Below are 25,225 nucleotides of genomic sequence, written 5' to 3' on the forward strand. Positions count from 1 at the left end.
AGGAAACTAAACATTTTTCATAAATATAATTAGATTGCCAGATCAAGGACCCTCTTCTCCATCTGTGCAAGTATGTCTTAGCGTGTGTTACTTATTTTCAAATGTATCTTTGTAAATTTTCCCTGTCGCCCTATAATAAACGCTAATCTGCCGGCATTAAGAATAAATGTAATGTAGTTTGTAATGTTTCTTTTTCAACACCCCTTTCACAGGTGCTGATTATAAAGCTGATCTTTTTAATTTTTATTTAAATCCCACACTAAAAATAAGGTGGTATTTCCCAGAATTCAAAGACCCCTAAACATTCACACTGATGGGAACCCATCTGGTCTGCCGTGTTTCCCCAAACGTTATGTGAATCCTAAATGTACGTCTGTTTTTATTTGCCTTGTTGGCTGTCCTTTGCCGTCAGTATAGTAAAGGGTAAAAAGGCAAACTATGGGTACTTTGCAGCTAAGATTTAGTTAATGGAATTTTATTCTTCTTTTAGACAATTCTATAATGTATCTTCATTGTTGCCATCTGAGGGCAGCTGTGTTTGTACCTGATGTGCATGGGGCCTTTGTTGCCAGCGTTCACTTAGAATGGAGGCTTTCTTGTGCAATTATATCCTTAAAGACTCAATGTGAAAGTGGTCATTAATGGTTTCAAGCTTCAGTCTAGATTTATGTCTCACAAGTATACTTCTACGAGACAAGAGACTTTTCTCTTTGCATAAATTCATTTGAAATCACAGACTTTTATGAGTGCTCTTTACAAGCTGAATAGGATCCTGATTAATTTTTGTTCTGCAATTGCTAGACTTTATATCGGACTAAATTTAGATTACAGTCGTGTATATAGTCACAGTAGCTCTAGATATGTTTGCAGAATGTTTCTTTCAGTTATGCAATTGTGCTCAAAAGGGCTCAGACATTGAGGATATGTCTACTTGCTATATATTAACGAAAACATGGCTTTGCACATAAATGTATAAGTTAAAAACATACTGTCGTAAATAATCTGCCCCTTGCTGAATTTTTTCTTATCACAAGCACCTTATGTAATGTCAATAATTTCACATTTAGAACTTTGCCATGGAATTCTCTTATAATTTGAGGTAACAGACTAAGCCCCCCTTTGGAACCAATGACTTCAACAAGCTTTGTCACTGACACTTGTGTTCCTTGTATAGATACTTCCATTTTGAATACTGCTTCGCTGGTGGATTTTAATCAGGGCGATATCCCCCCCTGACTTTTTCATCTCATTTCTTATTAACAATTAACGCTATTGGTTTTATATTAAGCTGCATACTTACAATGCATGTGTTCTATCGTACTTAAATTATGCTGGGTCCGTGTGTCATTAGAGAGGCATATTTTTTTCCCCCACAGTGTACAGTTTAGCTATGCTAAACCCTATTTATATTGGTTGGAAAAATAATAGCACAGGATTTACTGTGGTTAATAAACTATTTTCATTCATGCTGTCCTATATTTCAACAAATTATGTGTGGCTTACTGGCGTTGGTGTTTGTTACGTGAAGTTTGGGCCTGATTTAATTCATTTTCATCTGAAGCGTTTCATCATGTATGAGTTACGACACTCTCATATTTACTGTATTGCAAGATTCTCATATTTACATATTGCAAGAATACAACCTAGAAGAAAGTATAAGAATAATGAAATTGTTCTATAAATCTAGAAATACATAAAGTGAATCATAAGAAGCTAAACACACTATTTGCCCACTCGCAGATAAGTACACATATTTATTCCCATCTCAAATGTTGTTCGTGGTCACCGGCTGTGGCGTCACATGATGATGATAGCCCTGAGGTCACGAGTACCTGACTGTATATGTTGCCTTTCAGGTTGAAAGAGCGTTATGTCAACCAATGTGACATATTGTGACACTCATCAGACAGGGCTTGAATCCTTAAGGTGTAGTCAGTGTTACAGTAAGCATGATATAATGGCCCGGACGCGCAAAAAAAAAAAAAAGTTATGTGTTGGTAACATGGTTTGGAATTTGCTGGGTAGGCAAGATATATTAAATGTCCTTATTTTGTTTCACAGGGTAGTATTTGCTTTAGCAGCACGTGGCTCTTAAATGTCCATCCCAATGGAAAGACACTGGCATCATTTGATTAGGGAATGCAAGGTATTAATGTCCCTAAGGGTTAATACAGTCTGACTTCTGCCCTTCTGTTAGCTGTGGGACTATTGCATATTGCAGAGCAGGAACCCATAGTATGGAGGTGGCATTAAGAGTCTGGATTAAACTGGCTTCTCTGCCTGAGCGCACACATATTATACCCACTCCTGTGCTCAAGCGTATTCTTCTTAAAGGGGGATATTTTTACTTTCAAGAGGGCTTTTTGAAATAACCATGTTTAAAAAAAAAAAAATCTACTGAAATTATTATTTCATCCCTGTTGTGATGTATGTTTCAGACTTATTAGGACCCGCTTATAATATGTCCCACTGTTTATATGCCTACCACTTAAATCCTACTTCTCTACTTTTAGTACTGACTGATCTGCTTTGCTATAAACAGGATCTCACAAAAGTGAGAACACCCCTCACATTTTTGTAAATATTTTATTATATCTTTTCATGTGACAACACTGAAGAAATGACACTCTGCTACAATGTAAAGTAGTGAGTGTACAGCCTGTATATCAGTGTAAATTTACCATCCCCTCAAATTAACTCAACACACAGGCATTAATGTCTAAACCTTGGCAACAAAAGTTGTGCAGGCTGTTCACTCACTACTTTACATTTGAGATACTGTAACTTAACTGTGAATTTATGGGGTGCTCTGCCCTATGCCTGGCCCAGGGCCGCTCTTCCAGCCAGACCTACCTCATGCTGTGTCCTATGTTCTATGCACTGAGACTTGACATGTCTGAGTGTTGCAGAACTCCCCAACTTGCACATTGAGTGAGCCCTAATAGGGTGGTCTGCCCCTGGTAATGCAGCAGAAAGACTACTGACCTAACAACCTACACCTAATTGGCCTAGGGTGAGTTCAGAATTTTCATGCCTGTTTATGCCCCCTCTCCATCCAGCATGTACCCTGATCATGGTTTGAGGATTGGCGGAGCTCATGTATGCCTTTAGTGGGGAGTTGGTAGGCACAGAATTCTTATGGTTTCTATTTTCTGTTAAAGACACGCAGTTACTCTGATACTAAGTCACCCTGCTTTTAAAGCAATAAGATGATTCTCTCTAATGATCTGTTGCAAATTATTTTTTATCTTAGAAATGAGAATGCATTTATGGCTTTGTGACAGTGGACGATAGTTAAAAATAATAATAATTCTTTCTGTTTTGTGCAAAACGTGTATACTCACCCTTTAGTCCTGAAAGCCTCAACTTCTCTGCAACAGAACTAGTTACTTATCAAATCAAGAATGTCACAAGAAACGATGGATTCAGATTAGACCCTGAGCTAATCCTCTGCTCCTTGCCTCCTGCATGGCTATAATCGGAACAGTTAGAGACGGATTAAAGGAAAAGTCATGCTTTATAGCTCAGTACGCCGTTTCTGAATAATAAGTTGTTGCTGAGCATGAATCATTATCGCTTCCCTTGACAGCTTGACAGACGTGACTGCAAGGATGTGAGATCTATTTACAAAATCAGTCTGATTCGAAGTATCAACCAAAAAAGCTGAACTTTTGTTTATAGAATTTTGGTCCATTATAAACAGAAGTATTTCACTGAAATCAATATATTTGTATATGTCATATGCAGAACCAGAATGTGTGCCTAGTTATTAGCCTGGGGCTAAAAAGAAAAGTTGGTATTTGATGACCTGGCATATATCAATTGGCCACCTACTGGTCTTGGTGGGGTGTTCCCATCATGCTCAGAGGTAGTGCACATACCTAACAACTGTCTAGTTTTTCCATGAGACAGTCTGAAGCTTGGTGGAGTTTTCCTACTGTCCGGCCCTTGCAGGCTGTGGGTATCTTGGGTCGCTGATCTTCCGTGACCAGCCCGCAGGTCTTTGAAATCAATGGTGCTGTTGCAGCAAAGACCCATATAAGAGCTCCCATGTAGCTGCTTCGTGACGCATTGAAGAGCATCAGGAAGTGGCCAGACAGGTAAGGTAGGCGAGTAGTCCCAATTGAGCTCTATACTTGACCCCCAATGAATGTGATTTGGACATCTGAACTGTTAATGTCAGCTCCTTGCTTCTATAATTAAGCACTATGTCATATTAAGTTTAATTCTCACAGCTGTTGCCTTTGAGTCATGGCTCCATGTTTATAAAGAGCACTTACTGGTTAAAGTTCTAAATGTGGAGCAATCACCATGGAAACTCATGTACATTTAACAACCTGAAATTGCTCTTTAAAAAGGCCCAGTGACTTGGTTAGCCATGATTTTTTTTGGACCGGGGCCTTGTCAATCATAGGGTTCCATGATTAGACAGTCCTGCTCACAAGACCGTCTGAAAATGGGTGCAACCATCTTTTCAGACTCGTCTGGAAAATCTCAGTGAGTTTTTCCTAAACTGACGTTTTTTAAGGTATATTATCAGCCCTTAAATATGTTTTGTTTACTTAACGTTGTTTATCCTTTTAGCTATGAGCTATGTTGACAGTCATTTTCTATTGCAGTTTATCATCTCTGACATGTCAAGCTGTAGATAGTACACACAACTAGCAACCCTTCATTATATTGCTTTCTAAAGAGAAAACATCCTATGATCCTTCCCGTAGCAGTATGTTGGTGCTGCTCATAGTTGGAAGAGCAGACAGTGCTTTATGATACACTATGCTTAATCAGTTAATTGAAACAAACTTACGTGGCTGTGTTTGCTCAAGTGAAACACACGGCCCCAAAGGTCAGAGGAAGATCTGGTCTGTGATTGGCAGTGCCTATAGAGGAACGTATGTGCAGTGTTTAGTATATATGGCTAGACAGAGGAGCAAATCCTTCAGCAAAGATTTGTTCCTGCAGATTGAAGGGTATGGCTGGCAGGCATAGATTGCCGTTTGTAGGAATCATTAGTGAAATGATGTTCAGAACATAAGATGTACAACAGCGTGTCAGGTCTGACTATTGTATATGCAAATACAAAATGTTGTATGTTAACCATGTCCCCCTGGTGTTAACGATTGGGAAGGCTCTGTCTTAGCTTTGTTGTACCCAGCATCCAGCTTTAAGGATCATTGATACCGTTCCAGACATCTTATGGGCTGATTCCAGCCCTGCCGTGTTTTTAATATTTTTCAGCAGGCAGTAGAATTTCCTCCCCTAGCTTCTCCAATTATGTGGGGATTGTGAGATTAATTTAATGAGTTTAGATGCTTGTCTTGCCTTTGCCAGTGTAATCTTCTTACTTTGGACACAGCGGCGGACCTGAGCATTATTCCGCAATGCTTGGAGTGCCACTATTTGAGTATTTTGTCCCGTATTTTTGCCGTCTCCTGCTTCTGTAGAGCAGAGTTCTCTCTCTAGTGTGTCTCAGGTTATTGGCAAAAAAAAGACATAAAGCAGCAGCGCTGATGGCATACTGAGGCCCTGGTTGCTTGAGTGCATTTAGCCCTTGGCAGTCGTGTATGAAACAGGAATTCCCTTTAATCAGACTGTATTTTTAACTTCATTTTTTCCCCTCGTCCCTTTTGGTGCTGTATATTCTTGCATCTCTTTTATCTGCTTGTTTGTGGCTTGTTGAACATGGAGTTGGATGAGCACTGAAGCAGGAGATTTAATATGATTGGGTCAGCTAATATCTGGGACAGAGCTGTCACAATCCCTTAAACTGACTTTACAGATAAGAGCTGGCTTCTCACTGGGGGGCCAGAACAATTTAGGCTATGTTTTTTTTTAAACCATGCTCATCCAGGGGGATAAAGCTTAGCCTGTACAGAGCCTAGAAGCTTAATGGTTCCTCAAGCTTCTAAAGAAAAAGAGAAATAGAAAAAGGTTTTGGCTGATATACCTTCAAGCATTATTGTAACCAGTAAACAAATGTGACATCAGCAGGCTTGGAGGTCACCTTAACATTGCTATGTAGTTTTAATATTATGCAACTCTAGTCAACAAGACTTAAATATATAGTAGACCTGCCAAATTCTTCATTTTTTCCCTATAGCCGAAATGTGGATCGATATGACCGTAGCGGTATCCAGATGATCCTAACCGTATAGCTGACAAAAGTTTTATAGCACCATAGAAAACGTTGATTATTAACATATAAGAATAATAAGATGCAAAGTTTTATGCTTGGCTGGTAGCGGTTGGTAGAACTAGATTGACAGTTCTTGCCAGACAGCCGTGCACACGATTCTCACATGTGTGCAGCTTTCATGTACATGCACAGCTATTTTTATACTATTTTAATTCATCGTACTCCAGTCTCTTTTTTTTTTCTTCACAATCCAAGAAAGTTGTACTCAAAATATTTTTTTAAGCTAATATTATTCCCTTTAAAAAAGGAACATAGCGTGAGTTGTCATCTGTAATGTGATTGATAGTTATGTGGTACTGGTTTGCTAAATTCCAAACTGCCCTAAAGTTACGTTAATGACATATTTAACCATTGGGGGAAAGAAAGAACAAGGCTCCTTCACTACCAGAGCAACACACAACATGGTTTATTGCAAATTACGTGCGTAGCCTAAAAATGAAATGCTGCTCAGCCCCGCATGTAAATTCTTTAAAGACCTCTTATGTAATTTAGCAGTGTGAGTAATACTAAAGCAAAAAGAATAATGCAGACCCAGTCTAGCGTATAGCTTCCCCAACTTTCATGCTGTAAACTAAGCATGCATTTAGAACTGATCTCGGGGGTAACCGCTGCACTAATTTAAAAAAAAAAAAAATTTGTGGATGCTGAATAATACCAGATCGCCCCTGAGACTTTCACCGAGCACGGTAATGAGGAGGCCCTTGCGTTTTTTTGTGCGGGTTCTGCTAAACTACTTTTATTTTATTGGTAGTTGTTAGCTGAGCTTTCTAAGGTGTTAGTGAAAAACATCACCACTGTTTTGTCCCTGTCCTGCAGGGGGAGACCAGTTTATTATACTGTTGATTTATATGGTGACATTTATTTTAAACATCTGGTTTACCACTGCTTTCTAATGTATTAAAAAAAACAAAAAACGAAATAAGCTTTTACGATTATTACTATATTTTTCATTTTTTTTTACATTGAAAAATACGTTTTTGTAAACAAAAATCTAGATTTTTACCATTTCAGAGGCTTTTTTTTTTTTCTTCTTCTTCTTTCTTTCTTGTACTGGATACAGACGGGCTTCATTTGGAGGTTTAATAATATGCATGCTGGAAGCCTCAGTGAGGACAAAAAAATGGGTAATTAGAATTCCCAGCATGTAGGTGACACAGAAGGGGTAGACTCATCCGTGAATCTGCAGCCTCCTTTCTTTCTGTGCTCCTATGTTTAAGGAGTGTGATCCCGTTTAGAACCAGACAAGATGAAAACTCAAATATGTGAGGAAAAAGGACAAGGGGTGCACCGGGGCCAGTGGCTTATTATGAAGTCTAATTGCAAGAGAAAAGTCTAATAATGTAGATTCATTTGGTTGCATGCACAGATAGCCTGCTCTAATATTAATGTATGCTTCGGCTATGCATATGTCCTGAACATTTGGGGTCAGTTCTTAATTTTAAACCGCTGTCCTGAGGACAATCAAAATGTCTTAAAAATAATGTTGGCAAAAGTCAGTAATGTGGATGAAATTAAAAATAGATTGGTAGTGAGGAGAGTGGTGAAGGGGAATATATAAAACGCAACCATGTCTTTAAATAGAACATTTTCTAGTAATAGTAAGCTTTTGTGTGTCATTTTTTTGGCCCAATTTTAGTGCTGAAAATATGTTCAAGATAATTGTTTTCAATGTTTGTTGAATATGCATAAGGCTATCCTGCTTATAAAACATGGGCAAGCATTAGAACAAACTGATCTGCTGTCAGATTCTATTTTATTGCTGTTCCAAGCTAATTTTTTCCCCAAGAATATTCCAATACCTCAAAACTTTACAAATTGTGTAGGAAAGTATGAGAAAAGGAAATTTAATGTAGAAGATGAAGAACCCAACTGTGGTGTGATTGCCACAGCTTTCAAGGTATTGTTGTTTGAACAAGGAATTTTGTTAAACAGTTTTGGAACAAAATTCTGTTTTCCTTTGCCTAAAAACTGGGTGCGTCTTATACAGTGGTTGTAGATTGCAGTTACTACGGTACTTCCCAGTAACTCCCTGCAGTCACACTGCCGATTGGCCCCGCCCCTTTCAGACTCACTGACGATTGGCCCGGCCCTTTCCTTGTAGCATGCACACGGCTCAGACAGCAAATCATCTAACAGTAAGTATAAAATTAATATTTGGGCTGCTGAAAGTTAGGGGAGATGGGGGTTATGGTTAATGGGGCGTTTAGGGTTAATTTAGGGGCAGTTATGGTTAATGGGGCGTTTAGGGTTAATTTAGGGGCAGTTATGGTTGATGGGGTCTTTAGGGTTAATTTAGGGGCAGTTAATGGATGGGAGTGATGAGGATCAGTATGAATTTTATGATAATAAATTTTTTTTTCCAAATGTCGGGCCCCAAAATTAAGGTGCGTCTTATACATGGGGAAATACGGTATATAAGCACGCACACCTACACCTACACACGCACGCACGCACACCTGCACACGCACGCACACCTGCACGCGCACCTGCGCACGCGCACCTACACACGCGCACCTACACACGCGCACGCGCACCTACACACGCGCACGCGCACCTACACACGCGCACGCACACCTACACACGCGCACGCACACCTACACACGCGCACGCACACCTACACACGCGCACGCACACCTACACACGCGCACGCACACCTACACACGCGCACGCACACCTACACACGCGCACGCACACCTACACATACACAGTTTTTATGTATTTTATAACACTCAAAATAGGAAGTTTTTAAAAGGTAAAACCCAAACAATTATTTAAACACTAAAACTAGGTGAAGATAACCAGTTGCATCAGCGATTGAGTCGGTGAACGAGTTAGACTAAAGTTCAGAAGAAGGGACCCTGATAAGGGGCCCTAATGAGTACATTATGATTGGGTGTGAGGAAAAGTGTCTCCCATCATCTACTGATGCTTCTTGTTAAACTCAGTCTCCTATACTAAATGGTAGGGGAGGGCATGATGTGATCTGTAAAATGACAGGAATCAAAAATATTAAACATCCAAATGATTATATTCTTTACCTACCTACTAATTTACGACTTAGCATTGTTTAAGTGCTTTCATTCCCGTTGATATGTGAAGTACACGTTGCACTGCAGATGACCAGTGTGCATTCTCCCAGATGCAGAGCAGACCTACCCGAGTAGTCGTTCCTTATGGCCTTTGAGTCTGGAGACTTGATGTGTAATGAGCGAGAATATCCTCAGGGCACATTCATGTCATGAAGGACATTCTTAATAGTAGCAGATAAACATTTCTGGACACGTCTGAAATATTGTTCCCTGTAACTTCACACACATGCACTCCTTGTCATGCTGTCGTAAAAGCATATGAGAAATTGTGCATGTGTCATTCAAAAAAACTCAATTCATATGAATCTCAAAAGAAGTTTTTTTGTGACTACATGAACCATGAAAAATTGAAATTATAGCTAACCAGACATATGGTTAAAACTGGGAAAAATTCTATTCTATAGGATGTGAAAATCCTGGCCATTAATGGGTTAAAAACGGGATCTCTCTGTCTGTATCTTTGAAAATAATTACTATCCATCACATCTGTGTTGGTACCGAGTGAATGTTAAGTATCATTCATTCATTTTAAGCGTTTCACGCTCATATAGTCAGTTTTTCTGTTTTTAAGAATAAAGCTTGTTCTCCACAGCAGAACCCCAAAGCTAGGGGCCAGTCTGAACATTCAAAACGAAGAGAAGCAGGATGGTACCTTCTTTATGCCTGTTACACTACATTTGAGCCTTCCTTAATTCCCAAACAAGAAATTGAACGTGAACGGTGTGATTTCATGTATTTTTATCAAAAAGCACCCCCACCTCATTTTTTTTTAAATTGAAATACTAGAATTCTAGCCTGTTTTCCTTAGCTTCGCATCCTGATCGTCTATGGATATTTGTGTTGGCAACCTGCAAATCACTTGAGTGAGATGAATAAAATGTATCCTTTTTGATACCAAGATGATTAACTATTAACACCCCTTACACTTTGAGAAGACTTATGAAAACATTTTTTTAAGCAGACTGGTTCTTCATTTTGCTCGATTTCTTTTGAGTCTACAAAAGACAAAATCATTGTTATAGCAAACATTGGCCACCTGCATCTCTCCTCAGTATAAACTTACTGCTCACCGATTCATTAATGTTGTTAACGGTTAATATTTTGTTTAGGGCGTCCATCAACTTTAAAACTTTTTCTAAAATGGAAAACATCTGTGGGACAGGTCAACCGTTCCAGCCTATTGAACAAGCAGTCTTTTAGAGAGAGGTAAATGATCTAAACTCAAAGGGCTGGCAATGTAGAATACCTGAAAAGTTGCTTTGCCGTTTAACCCCTTAAGGACAATGGGCGGTCCCTAAACCCATGTACATGTACGGGCTTTGCCTTTAAGAGGTTAAATACATAGGCCAGGGGTGTCCAACGTGCGGCCCTCCAGCTGCTGCAGGACTACATCTCCCATAATGCTCTTTCAGCTAAGGGGCTGGCTGAGGAGGATAGGAGATGTAGTCCTGCAGCAGCTGGAGGGCCGCACGTTGGACGCCCCTGACATAGGCTGTTATTTATGCCATAGTGATAGAAAATCCCGGTCTGACTCTGTCTAGTTTTTTTTCAAGGACAGAAGGAGAGCTTTGTTGTGTGAGAGTTTTACAATCCCTGTGTTACAGGTATAATTTTGAAGCTAAGAGGTTTAAGATTTAAAAAAAGTCTATGCTTAACACATGTTTATTTATCAATGCTGTATGAGGTTGTCACAAATATACAATACAAAATACTACTACTACTACTACCACCCTCCTATAACTGCATTCTTCCTCCCCACCCATTAAGCAATACACATTGTCTATGGCTAGCTCTGTCCCTGTGTGCAGCTAGTCCTGTCCCTACATGTGTGGCTAGCCTACCTTTGGAAGTTCGCAGGTATGCAGAAGACATTCAAGAACATTGGTGCCACCAAATGGGTGGATTATGTTTTAGGGAAGTGAAATGAGATCGGTAGGTACACGTAGCACATGGCTGTTGACTGTTCCACTTCTCCATGGTTTGATGTAGATATACCTTTTTCTGAAAGCCTTTATTTTTAGCAAACAGAAATAACTGTGTCATTTATAATATTAAATTGTTCATACTGGCGATTGATTACTTGTTTTTTTTGGAGAAGACATAATTAGAGGTCGTCTAACACCGACATTTTTGTAGAATGATTTTAAAGTGTGCTTTAAAGTTCTTCCAAGCACTGCCTTTGCATAAGTTTGCTTAAGATGCTACATGCTGGTGAGGGTTTATTTGCAGAGGACATCAAAACTAACGCCAACCCCCATACGGCTCCTCTTTCTCTATACCTTATGTTATGTTTCTTCTAACACCATTCCCCCGAGATAGAAATATTGTGAGCTGGGCCCTGTCTACCTAATGTATTGGTTTGTCTTATTCTTGCAGTTTTAGTTTTGTTACACCCCTTAAATAAATGTATTGTAAGAGGAGCTTTGCAAATTGTTGGTACAATATAAATAAAAGCTAAAAATAATAATGTAGAGCCTTCTTCTACTGCTCCTCCTAGTAGTATAAGCTTTTCTGTGCTTTCCAGAGCAGTCACATCTGTATTTTTCCTACATGAACTACACTCTAAACTCAAATACACTTACTACAAACAATGTTGCTAATTATCATGTTAATTTCAGGATCAAAGGTTTCACGTATTAGCTAATTAAACTTGGCCTTGTGCATTGCTTGCTACTCTGCATCCACAACAACTCTCTTTGACCTTGACTTTGACGGTTTGTGTTGGATTTATGTTTGCACTATAGTGCTGCTCGAGACAGCAGAGTGGTCTCTGTAGATCCCAGCTGGCTTAGAATTAATGCAATTCTAATTAGGATGATAATTGTTACTAGAAAAGTTCATTGGCTGTGTTCGTAGACCTTAAGGTGGCATTGCAGTGTTGCTGTATAGAGTTTATCTCATTTGGGACCTATCAATCCTGTACTCTAGCAAGAATAATAGCGGCAATGCAGAAACTATAGAACTGGATTCCATCAATCCTTCCTGATGTTTACAGCCACAGCTATTCATTGTTGGCTTCAGAAATGATTTGCTGGTCCCAGTAAGACAGGCGTTCTCATCATTAAAGAAAGGAAGCATCACAATTGTCAGCCCGGTTGTTGGCCGTCTTGCAAAAGGTTACGGGTTTGATTGGCAAAAACACTAAATTTCCCAATTGGCCCAGGAGTATTGATGTGTTTTGGCAGCGTGGGGCAGATATATTATGCTTCCTTTCTGTACTTTTAGTTATTCGATATAACTATATAGGCTTGTGAACACCTTGACATCAGTGGATAGATACTCCTCCAAAAAATAACATTGCTCACTTTGTTCTAGAAACCAGTCCCCAGTGGGATTTGAGTAAAGGACACTGCTTCAACTACTATATTGTCAGATTTATATTAGATATGTATGATAAGTGTTATAAACAATATATTTTCCTTTTTTATGTACTAGGAAACCAAATTGACTAGAGAGGAGAAAAGGCAAGCGTACCACATGTTGTTACCTAATTAAAACGGCAGAAACACTAGTGCGTAGGATGTAAAAATGTAGTGCAGCAAATCATTTGCTGTTTTTCTTTTTTTTTTTTTTTTACGGATTGACGGTGACAGTAAAAATTGGGCATGACCCTATACAGAATAACTGCAAAAATGCACCAGTACTAAACTAGCTTTTACCTCTACAAATAACAGATAAGATATATATATATATATATATATATATATATCTGTTTGTTCGTACTAAATAAGCCAGTGTATTTGTATATAGAGCTTACAAACCAAACGTATTCTTCTCTGAAACTATACAAAAACCTGGGAGATTTCAAATGGTTAATAAGATCATAACCTGTCTGCCATTGTGACAGATACATTAATGTTTAATCAGCATTGGAAACATATAGAGAATAGGAATTAGGGAATATGAATTTGGGATCACTGGAAGTGAAAGGTTTGTAATAGGATTTAAGTAAGGTGTTAGGGATGATTCAGACAGTGGCTTAATTGGTACTGGATAGGACTGAAGCGGTTAAACGCATGAGCTTAACTCCGGTTTGCATCGGGGTCAGTGGGCTTTATATCAGAGCGGGATGTTAGATTTAAATAACATTTAAACAATGTAAGTCATTCCCCGAGAGAGAAGTACAGGGCTCAGGCTAGTGATACCCTATGAGGAATGTCGGATTATGAAGCAAAGGGGTCCCGTCGACCAATCGGAACTGGGCAATTTGCATGGAGGGTCCTGTTATCTGAGCAGCAGAGATCTGATTTAATGCAAATCAAGTGGCGCTGGTTCACTACTTATGTAAATGAGTGTCTGCTCAGTCTGATAGCATCAGTTTATATAGAACATGGAGACTTCAGCTTTATGTAACGTGTACATAATATTAACCGGATTGTGCGGGTTTATCCCCTCACTATATCTCTTTAGCGCAAGCAAGCATTGGACGTGGCAGACGTGAAAACAGTGTGCTCGTAGTGATATTATACTGACTTTATTATATTTTACTGCACCAATTTGGAATCTATATGTAAGTGGCTTTAAAATGTTCTTTTGTGCTGGTAGCAGTTCTGTAATCTCTTAAGTCTATAAGGATGCAAAGAGAATGCTCTACCAGAGACATGCTTTTCTGTATGTGTTGAGTTATGCTGTAAAAGTGATCTCTGTATATTTCTGGAATAGCAAACGGGTGTGCGGTGCAATGTATTGCACAGAAAAGCCTGTGCTTGCACCACAACTGGGCTCGAAAATGAATGAATGCATCGAGTCCGGGGTTGGAGAGAGAAATGAGGACTTCTCATCAGAGACGTGAGAGCGATGGGGCAGAACTCCTATTTTGGGACATGCAGATAAACGTGGCAGCTAATGCATTACCGAGTCACGTAAACTCCCATCTGTCGGCCTTTTCATGGAGAATAATAATAATAAAAATAGGTCTCTCCTTGTTTTATCCAAGAGAAAATCCTCTGCTGTATAATTCTATATTCTGTGTGTCTTGTCCTCCCTATACACAGAGTTTGCATAACTCGCCCATCTTACAGGTTTACACTTTTAATTGTATGAGGCTGAACAAGTTTGTACCAACGTTACAGAATGCTTGTAGGAAATGGCTCCCTTTTTTTAACCCTGCTTATATTTATGCCCCTTATTTAGTAACATGTTTAGAATTAAGTAACATATCCGTATCCAATTTATATTCCCCTAATTTATCCCAGAGTATATTATTTCAAGACATTACAGAGAGTTGATCACTGGTAACACTATATCCTCTGGATTTTTGGGAGAGTCGAGATTGAAGTTTTATGCCTTGCTTCTCTTATTTGTACTTCTGTTAAAATTCTGTACAAATAGCACATTCTATACATTGCTGAACAGTTACTGTGTTGCCAGCGTAGAAACGTATTGATGGTAAATTATAATTCAGCGCAATAATCTACATGTACACAATATAGCACACAAAAGAAGAAAATGTACACTATATTGTAAGGAAGAAATGCATTCTCTAGCGTAAAGTAAATAGCTGCACGTAAACAAAATGATTTCTAGTACACAATGAGACATGAGACAAGAAAAAAATAAAGATACCTCCAACATTTCTGCTACTAAAGCCTTTATCACTTGTACGTTTGTTTTGAATTATGCTTTATAATATATTTTCTTCTTTTGCATACCACATGGTTTGGTGCTCTACCTGTGAATGTCATATATCTATAAACCTTGCTTTCACATTTACCTTCCGAATTCTAAATTTAATTGGCAGTACAAATGTGTTCTTAAATATATATTTTAATAAGTATTGTGTGTATCATATTTAAGGTGTAAAAGAGCATATTTTCATTGGGATGAAATATCAATCTACTGACTGTTCCCTTATCGTTGATTGTGTTCTGATGTTGTTAATTCTCTTTTCCGCTGGTAGTCGAAGATATGTTGGTTAAAGGAAATGCAAAACAAGTAGTTAGCAACAACCAGTTTGAAAACCACTTGTCATTTTTAGGTCACAACTGACATCCTTGAATGTAATTTACTTATGAACTGCGTGGCAGGGCTTGTATATGCTCAGAGACGCTACATTTTCACAGCGGGAGGCCGGAATCAAAATGAAGCAGTAAGTTGCAGGTGCAGAGCAATAGAAGAGGGCTATTTAGCCTCAAGCTTGGAAAGCTTGGGCCAAGAAAGCAAACAGACACACACACACTCTCTCTATCTCTTGTTCTCCTGCCAGGAGTATTCAGAAGGGGACCAAATAATGGTTATTCAGTTGCCTTTAATGAGATGCATTGCCCACTGCTCAAAGACGGAGGCGCTTTCTTTTGTTATGCTAATTCAACACCATTGAGCTTGCCCGTCTGTAACTTTCGTAGCACTGGACTTAATCCGTCCTGCTCACTCAGCCCAAAAAATCCAGAGCGGCAAATGGCAAAAGGACAATAACTTGTATGGGCTACATCTGTTGCCTGGATTTAACATTAATTCCTGCATCATGCGTGTGTACTGAGGCTTGGGTAGATTGAAGATTTAATTTGGATGAGTGAGGGGAGAACATCTTGCTGCTGAGATAGGAGTCTGTTGTTCACTGTGTTTCTTCATTTAGCCTTAACCAGCTTGTGCACGTCTTATTTACCTAGAAAGTGAATTGTAGAACACCGTTTATTTGTAAACCATGGCCCTCCTGACTCTTTTGGTTATGTACGGACTATATATATATATATATCTCTCTCTCTCGCTCACTCTCCTCCTTTCCTTCACGCTTTCTTTTATAGATATTGGATATACATTATGATGCATTGTACAACAAATAAATACAAAAAAAATGCTAAATTAATAGAATTTCACCTTTAAGTATCTTCACTAAAATTGTAGCAACTCTGACCATATACTGTACATAACCTGACAATTGACAATATACAAAAGAGACATTAACGTTGGTTTGTAAATATCAAATTATATTAGTGGCTAAGGTGGCCAATATTCTGAACCTATTTAAAGACCTGCTCACACAAGAGTCAGTGGAAGCCCCCCACAATCCCCCAAAACTTTTAATTCTTCTGAGCCCCTGCATAATTTGGATAGTTTACATATACTGCTGCTGAACATATATTCCTTTAAATGTACGGTGCCCTCCACTAATATTGTCCCTTGAAATAAAACGAGCAAAGAATGAATGCTGTAAAAATAATTCTTTATTATTCAACCCTTTGACATTTTGTGCAAAAAAACACACACAAATAATTTGCTCTAATGGATATCAAACAATTGCATACACAACACAGGTTTACAAAAAAAAAAACTACCACCTCTGTATGTATTTTGTCTGCAATAATGACCCTAAAGTTATCCAGCGCAAGCCTCCGTTCTTTGATAATAAAACAGTGTTAATTTACCGTAATATTGTCACAAATGCCATCGATATTAATTTTGTATTCTGCGCACACTATGTACATGATATCCTATACTTAAGAGATGGAATAGATCATTTGGGCACAATGAATAAATGAACATCTCAGCTAGGCTTCATCAATTACTGCACATTTACTTGTCCGTGTGTGAGAGAGAAAAATCTTTGTACCCTAGTGGTGGGCTTGTGAGACATATGGCTACTTGGTGACGCTACGGGGGTGAGTGAACTTGGACGACGGTGCGTTAGGGCTGTGGAGCTCTGTCTCATCCACCTGGAGCTCCATCACTAAAACATGTAAAGTTCCCACTCTAACATTATTTATGAAAATCATAAACTCTATTGTAGCACAGTTCTAAGTCCCAGTGAGAGTACAAGCATTGGGCGACTAGTTTACAGAATATCATCCGTTTATCTGGTAACTTTAGAGTATGGGAATATATCCCATGTGCTGGCAACAGGTAAAGCTTTGAAGCCTTGAGGGTTTTAATACAGTTTGTGTTGCCATTATGATGTGAGATTTCACAACTTTGGCATAACCACCTCAGTTGCCTGGTTAAACCTGTTTTAGATGTAACAGACATTACTAGTACTGTGCATATGTCTATGTTGGACTATAACATGTACAGTACATCACACACAAGTAGTGTACACCCTGCAGTGCAATAAATTGAATAATTGTACAAAGGGGGAAAATATTGTTTGAAATTAGGAAAAATGGGTGTTTATACAACATAGCACAATGTTTCTTTTAAAATGATGTCTTTCAGCTGTAACCAACTTGTGTTTGCTTGAGGCTGCACACAGCGTAATGGGAATTTAGGCCACGTAGAAAGACCACGTAGTAGACTATGCACCACTGGTCATTTAGTTATGGCTCACATTTCTAGAATACTGTGAAATGCAGATATTAAAACTATATTGTATCTTTCACTTTATCCATCATTAATATGCTGTGTATTGTTACATGTGAAATTAAGCCTATATTTTACACAGTACGTCAAACCAACTTGCAACAATACAATTTTGCAACAAAGTATTTGTATAAAGGTGAATTCGATGTTGATAATAAGTAATAAATATGTAAAAAGCAAAGTGTAAACGTAGTAGACATGCGCAAATGGGCCAAAATGTTTCAAACAACATTTTTGGTTTGTTTTTGGATAATGAGTTCTGTTTCCTGCCCGTTCCTTTCAGAATAAAAATAAGGGGCTTTTGAAATTCAAGAACAAAATTATTACGGTCTACCCAGAGATCCCCTTCTCCTTATAGGAAACTGGAATATAGTGCAGCCACACAAAAAAGACAGGGATGGCCCTAGTTTGATTTTAGCGAGAAGTTGGTGGGCAGTAGAAGGGAAGACCTGATTTGGTGTTGGTGCTACCATATGTCACTCCCTCAGCCAGGGATTGAAAATACCCTGGGGCCCCGGAAAGCAGTGTTTTACCTGGAGACTGCAGGTAAGTCCCCTGATCTGGTTACAAATAGATTGACTTAAGAGGTAGAAAAGCTCTATGATATTCTGTTTCATAGTCTTACCAAGGTATGCTTTGAAGGACAGAGAAGTAACACTCAAGAGTTTTTCTTACAGTCCTTATATAGAGACTATATTTAAAAAAAAAAATGATTTGGCTGGTTTGGTAAACATGCTCACCTTTGCTTAAAGTTTATAACTGCTTTAAGTTTTGTTACAGAAAACAGGCCAAATGTCTGGCAAATGGTCTGATCATACCAATATGTACCTATGTCATCTTCATAGCCTAACATTTGAGATCCTTGACTAATGTATTCCTGGATGATGTCCAGATTCTGGGACCAAAGCCAAATAGAATGTGCTGACTGAACCTTTATTGGAATTACTGTCCATTATAGCGTACAATTGAAATATGTTTTTTTGAACATTACTGTTAACTTGAAATAGTGGCCACATCTCCAATTTAGCATGCGTTTTTATGTCTGACATGTTGCCTGCTTGACTTAATGTGCCATACCAAAAGAGGATTTTTAACAGATACCACTATGCTCATATCTGTTGAAGCTGCATCATTGCTAATCCTGTTATAAATTTGGCATAAAAAGGTAATTGACCTGCCTTAAAGCAAAAGCTGAACTCTTTGCAGGTGATGTCAGCATTTCAGCTTGCCAGCTTCACTCTGTTCTTTAGGCTTCTCCTGCATGCTAGTAGTTAAGTACATGGGATGATATCTCCTAAATTAACTACATATAATTTGGAGGCAAATCTACCTTTATTCTAAGAAGGTATTTGAAATGTATGGCTCCTCTAGAACCTCCAGGCTTAGTAAACCCACACTTCTCTTGCTCTTGTTGCTGTTGATCTCCATCTTGTGATTAGAAGAACGTATAGAAGACCTCTTGGTGTATTAATGTGGAAATGCTGCCCAAATATATTTGAATAAACTCTTTAAATTGTTATGAGATGTACCAATGCCAACCAATGCTTTACAAAAGGGTATATTTGATCAGTGGAACTGATACAATTAACTGTTCCTTAGTTCACGGTTAGAATTGCTGGCAGGTGTGTTGAACCCACCAGTGTGTCCTAGACCATGACATTTGAGATTGTTTTTTTTACCTGCTCCTCTGGATCTGAGACCATAAGCAATGTGCTGTACATGTAGCGTCTGAACACGTACGAAAGTGCTTAATTAAAGAGTGTCATGCCTTTCACATTCGTAGGAGGGTTATCGCATTTCACATGTGGGCGTTCACGCCAAAACCCAGACTCTTGACTGTAAAATGTAAAGTGACTGTTATAGCCAGTGAACCTAGATGGATTTTATAAAAAAACTTACTGAAAAAGGTTTTTGTGATAGATTAAGTACATGGTATATAATACATATAAATATGTTGAAGCAATAGAAAATTTAGTGGCAGATAAGAACAGTTTTTCGTGATGTAAAGACCTTAACCAGTCCTCTGTCTTCTCTTAAATTCAGGATAGTTTTATGCATATTCCACACATGATTATATTCCCTCACTTGTTAAAAAAAAAAAAAAAAAAAAAAAAGTTTCCCTTCCCAACATGACATGAGGTCATGAAGCAAAGTAAAGGGTTCACCCCATGAATCCACTCAACCATTTTGTAAACCACCTTCTCATACTTAGTGGAAGATGCATGGTGCCTTTCCGGGGAACTAACTAATTGGTGTTATTTGTACGTGATCTATGTTCACAATCATGTGTTTTCTGCGTCAGGTTTATATATCACAGATGACACTAATTTTTAAAGCACATGGGAATTTAAACAACGTAAGACATACTTGATTGTCACAATAATTAACCTTCAGTATGTGATGGATCCTCATGTCTGTAGCTTGCCTTACCACGATGAGTGACCCTTTACTCCTAGTCATAAAGTAATCATGTAGTATGTCTTATTGGTTCATTCCATGTTCTGACACCTGTTCCACGTTAAGAATATGCACCCGAGCAATATGATTACCTACACAACCACATTAAATGCATATATCATAGTATCGATGTATACATATACAGTACTGTCCTGCCTCCCTATTTTACTATGACATTGTTATAGTATCAGGAAGAGTACACAATTAATAAATATACTGGGAGTCCTGAAGAGTTGCTAAATTGGATTTATGCCTCATGATCATATATTGAGTGTTATATGAATGTGTCTGGCTTCAAGCAATCCCAAGATAATGTTACCTGAAATACTTCGGGATATATCAGGAATATCTGCCACGTGGTTTAAATGGGTCTTAACGTAATGTATGGATATGCATCCCCTTTTTGGAGCTGGGGATTTCTTTCCTTAATAAAATTGTTGCTTGGTGTGTTGTATCTTTGTTATATATGGATTCTTTTTCATTAGCTCTGTGATGTTTTACATGTCATGTTTTTATTTTCCAGATCGGCCAGAAGCAGCAGGTGTTGGTAACAGAAGAATCCTTTGATTCCCAGTATTTTGTTGCTCACAATCGTTTCTATGAACAGGTAATTACTAACTTAACGAGATTGATTTCTCTTTGTGATATACATATGTATATCATTTTTACATTAATGCTTCATGTCAACACTGGCAAAATTACTTTTTCAATAGTTCCACATTTCTTACCACCTGTGTTTCCCATTAGATCATATCTCACTTGCATGATAATCACGCGCGTAAACAAATTTATAAATCCATTATTTATTACTAAACAAATCAAAATGTAAGAATAAACTGTCGGCTACATTTATACAAACAGTGTTACGGAAATCTCTCATGTGGATCCTACAAACAAATCTAATTTTATACAGTGAATCTTTGCCAGATTTCTGCGGCTGAAAGCTGGCCGATTTCAAAGAAATAAAAGTTGATGTCTGACGTTGGGAATAGGCTATTTGTTACCAAAAAAAAAAAGCAAGAGCACTTAGCAATTATGAAGCCAGTTGCGGCTCTACTCGGCCGCTATTGTATCCAGCAGTGTTTTAGAAGCCCGACTCGGGAGGCAGGAGTTTCTGAACACAATGCTAAATCTAAACCCTACAGGTGTTTTTTGGTCTAGAAATCTCAAGTATCGAGGCTGAGAATTTTTATCATAATTGTGTGTTCACATCAAGAAGCTTTTATAGTTTAATGGCCAGTATAAGGGACCCAAGTGTAACAACCCAACACTAGATTCATGTAAAATGCATATTGCATATAAGAAATCTTATTCTCCATCTTCAGTAATGCGCGGATTAGCATGCAGTACGAAGCTCTCTAGTCCAGGCAATTTGGGAGACCTTTTTTACCCAGTTATTAGGAAAAAAGTTAGAACTTGAGTTGCTTTTACTGATAGCGCTAATAATTGTTTCCAAGTGTCGCACTTTTCGCGGGAAGAGCATAGCTGCCCTGCTGTCCCAAATTTGCTGGCAGTGTGGCTCTTTTTTTGGTTAGGTGGGTGGGATGCAACACCCCAGGCCCACTCGTACCTTCCAAGCCTCTAGCCACACAGGTGGGCCTCTTTTGGACACTTGAATTGTTGGGGAGGTTAGGGTATGCTAATTCAACTGTGACGTTTGATATTGTACCATGTACGTAAAGACTTTTTATATGGTTGCTTTTTAGGTCCTTGTTCCCAAAGATCCAGAGTTCATGGGGAAAATGGTGGAAGTGCATGTTTTTGAAGCAGGCAAGCATTTTATGAAGGGGCAACCAGTATCCGATTCCATAGTCTACACCCCATCCATCAGTGAACCTTTAGCCAAAGGAGAGGTTTCTGGTTTAACAGAGGTGAGGTTCACGTTTGTTTGTTTTTCTTTCAAAAAAATAAAAAAAAAAATTATTTTGCCAATGTAACCAAAAACATACAGAATGTTATGTTTCCTTTTAGATGGCGTTTAATCACTGGGTTAAGAATGGCCTCCTTTCTGTTTAGTGCTTGTGCCATGCTTTATTTCTTTGATATGTTTTGACAAGTTTTACTTTACTTTCAAAGAGAGCAAGGTATCGTCATACTTCATACAGACAGCAATGCTTTAGAGGACTTCATAAAGACAGCAATACTTGAGGATGCAAGTAGCTGCAGAGAATGTTTGGGGTTTTTTTTTTTGCCTTTTCCCATGTATAGGCCAAAAATGAGAACATTTTCTTGTTCTGAACTTTTATCACAAAACCACAACACCTATATGAAAATAAATGGTCAAATGGAAAAGTAACCCACACTGGTGGGAAAATGACATGGCAATAATATCCATTTTATTTTAAATATTAATCTTTACATTTACTTATAAGCTTCTTAATGCATAGATAATTTTTTTTAGAGACGTGATAGGGTGTGTACAATATGAATCTCTGTTGACCCAAAAGAAGTAAATACATTTACAGGCTCACATCTCCCTTTATTATTTCAAAATACCTAACCTATTCACTTTCCACATTAAGTTTGTATGTCAGCCAAAATGCTTACTATGCATGGGGGAAGCTGCAGTCCAGAATTTATATTTCTCAGTCATTGACATAAAATGTACAGATAAGTTCTGTTCTCGGATACAATATTTAAAAAAAAAAAAGTAAATTTGCATGAATTGATGAAATATCCTAAAATACTTTGTGTATTTTTTTAAACCACAAACATGCCTTATCTAGAAATCCTCAAGTTGGCTTGCTGGTCGGCTTGCATGTTGTGTGTCACTTGGGAGTTTGGATGAATGCTGGTTTACTTTTCATACTGAGAGTGTGAATAGCATTGAGATTTGCTTTTTATTTAAAATTTCCAAAGGTGAGCAGACAGGGCAAGCCTTCAGATGTTTACAGCAGGGCTTATAAATGTGTAAATGAGTTTTTTGCTTACATCCCAGATGCTGTTCTCTGAGCAAGGTCCTAAATCTTGGGATTGTGCTTTATCCATGTCCCTTCTTTTCTCTGTTTTTGTGTTAGAATAAACCCAAGAAAGTATATACATAATACATCACACAACACAGGATTGACAGTAAGGATGCTCAGTGGTAAACATTCATTATACAAAAAAATGACAACCTTGCAGGCCACGTGATTCTGATTTGTATAAGTCTCAGCTATCAGGTCCAGACGCATACAAAGGGGAAAAAATTGGTTAATAAAGGGGTAATGTGACCATTATTTTATAGGTTGGTAAATATGGCGGTTGTCCAGGTGCCGTCTTCTATTTCATTGAGCCTCTGTTGTAAAAGTTGATGAAGTGTGAAATGAAATTGCATATCATGTTTCCAAGTATCGGTTTATGTCCTTACAGCTAAAAAAAAAAATGCAGAGGCTAAAGCTATGTATTTAACATATGGAATTAAAAAAATAGCTCAGTCGTGTAATTTCACAATTCAACTTTTTTCTGCTTTTTATTGTCCATGATAAACAAATGTTAACAATTATAACAGGGGTTGGAGTGGTAGGAGCTAACATTACATTTATTGCTGTAAATGTCACGGCTGCTGTGTTTTTATGGGCTGTGGCAGACAGTAAAAGGAAAGACATCTTTGAGACTTAAATGTAATAAACATTGTCTAGTAAATCTGTGCTCCATGGGTATTTTGTGATGCAGAATCTTTACATTGGATGTATAGAAGCTATGGGCTACAGGATGAGGTCAGTGTGAGGACACTTCATGGTTCTGATTCAGTTAAACAGAACCAGGTTTCCTTGGTAATAGTGCAAAGTGATTGAGTGTTGGCTGAAGGATCTAATTGTACCGTTGGATAATACCGTGAAGTTCTGGGTTAAAGTTGTTATATATGATATTCAAGGTCTCCAATAAAGCTTTTAATTCCACTATAAGAATTACTATACTGTTATCTCTCAGGAATTACATCAGTTTACGTTTTTGAATGGGTTCACAGGACGTCATGACATACAGGTGGGGAAAAGTAAATCATCTAGTTACGGATGTTGGAATTAAACAGTGTGAAGAACTGGCTCAGCTGGCCAGACCCCAATAACATCGCTGTCCCCAGATACCTGGAGCAGTACTGTGTCCAACTTTTAATGGATGTATTAGCATGTTGAAGCATTGATGGAATTTCAATTCAAACTGCAACAGAATGCAATAGATGGTTTGGGAGTGTCAGCCAGGCTGTACAGAAAGCCTTCAGTCTTTTAATCTAACCCTTGGATTGGTGCAAAGCCCAACGGAATGGGAGCCTCAGGTCATTAATCACTGCCAAAGAGAAGTAAGAGCATTTCCTAGTGGGGCAATAAAATGGCAAAAGGTTTCCCAAAAAATGTCAAAATATATTTAACCAGAATAGAAAGTTTGCCTTTTTTTGTATATACATTTTCATTCATCAGTCCTCCTAAAGGTTGCTGAAAATATGTGCGGGGTTTTGTCCATTGTGTGCCATTGTGGGGTTTCCAACTGATCCACTGGGGCATAAGGTTATTGTGTTCCATAGTTTTGTGTATTTGCATATGCACAAAACTATGGAACACAATAACCTTATGCCCCAATCATGCATCTTGTCTTGTGGTGGACCATGTGTACGCTAGTGCTTATAGTAACAAGTAGAAAAGCCCTGACGGCTTCCCAGCATCTGTTGTTAAGTACCCCTATCAGCGCAGGTATTCTGGACCTTGTAAGAAAAGCACAGCTGGCTTTTCAGTTAATACATTTCTGAAAGATATCAAATGCTCCACCTGTCCTCATCTGAGACCGTTCTAAAACCTTGCACTAAAAGAACTGTCTGAGGATGGGGGGGGGGTATTTTTCAGTGAAGTCAGAAAGAAGACCGGACTGTAGGAAATTTCATACATAGCATGTATTTGATAATTTAACTTATTTCCTTTTATTTTTATTTGTAAAGACATTTTAAGCAGTTCTTATAACACAATGTTTATAATTGGATTTCTATTTTGAGTGATACCATCAAAGCCACAATTTCCAACGTAATAACCTAATAGTATCACTTCTATCAAAATGCATTGTAGTATCGATAGGCAGACTACATGGGCCGGAATGGTTCTTCTGTCAGGTTCTGTTTCTAATTACTTTGATCCATATGTCGTAATCTTTCAGTTTTATTGCTTATCAAACTGGCTTTGCGTAGTTCTGACTGACCATTTTTGTGATAGCTCTGGTTTAACCC

General features: G+C 38.3%; 1 protein-coding gene across 1 annotated transcript in view; it reads left to right on the forward strand.

Annotated features, from left to right (window-relative positions):
• LOC149289572 (threonylcarbamoyladenosine tRNA methylthiotransferase) overlaps positions 1–22,050 on the forward strand; it is a 328,224-nt gene extending 306,174 nt beyond the window's left edge. Inside the window, exons 12-14 of the mRNA XM_089490398.1 lie at positions 20,558–20,641; positions 21,741–21,905; positions 22,006–22,050. Of these exons, the coding sequence (XP_089346524.1) occupies positions 20,558–20,641; positions 21,741–21,905; positions 22,006–22,050 (294 nt within the window). The remainder of the gene's footprint in view (positions 1–20,557; positions 20,642–21,740; positions 21,906–22,005) is intronic.
• The last annotated feature ends 3,175 nt before the right edge of the window (positions 22,051–25,225 follow it).

Source organism: Sceloporus occidentalis, unplaced genomic scaffold, assembly GCF_023333645.1.
Source record: "Sceloporus occidentalis isolate IW3139 unplaced genomic scaffold, rSceOcc1.0.p SCAF_44, whole genome shotgun sequence".
Taxonomy (NCBI): Eukaryota; Metazoa; Chordata; class Lepidosauria; order Squamata; family Phrynosomatidae; genus Sceloporus; species Sceloporus occidentalis.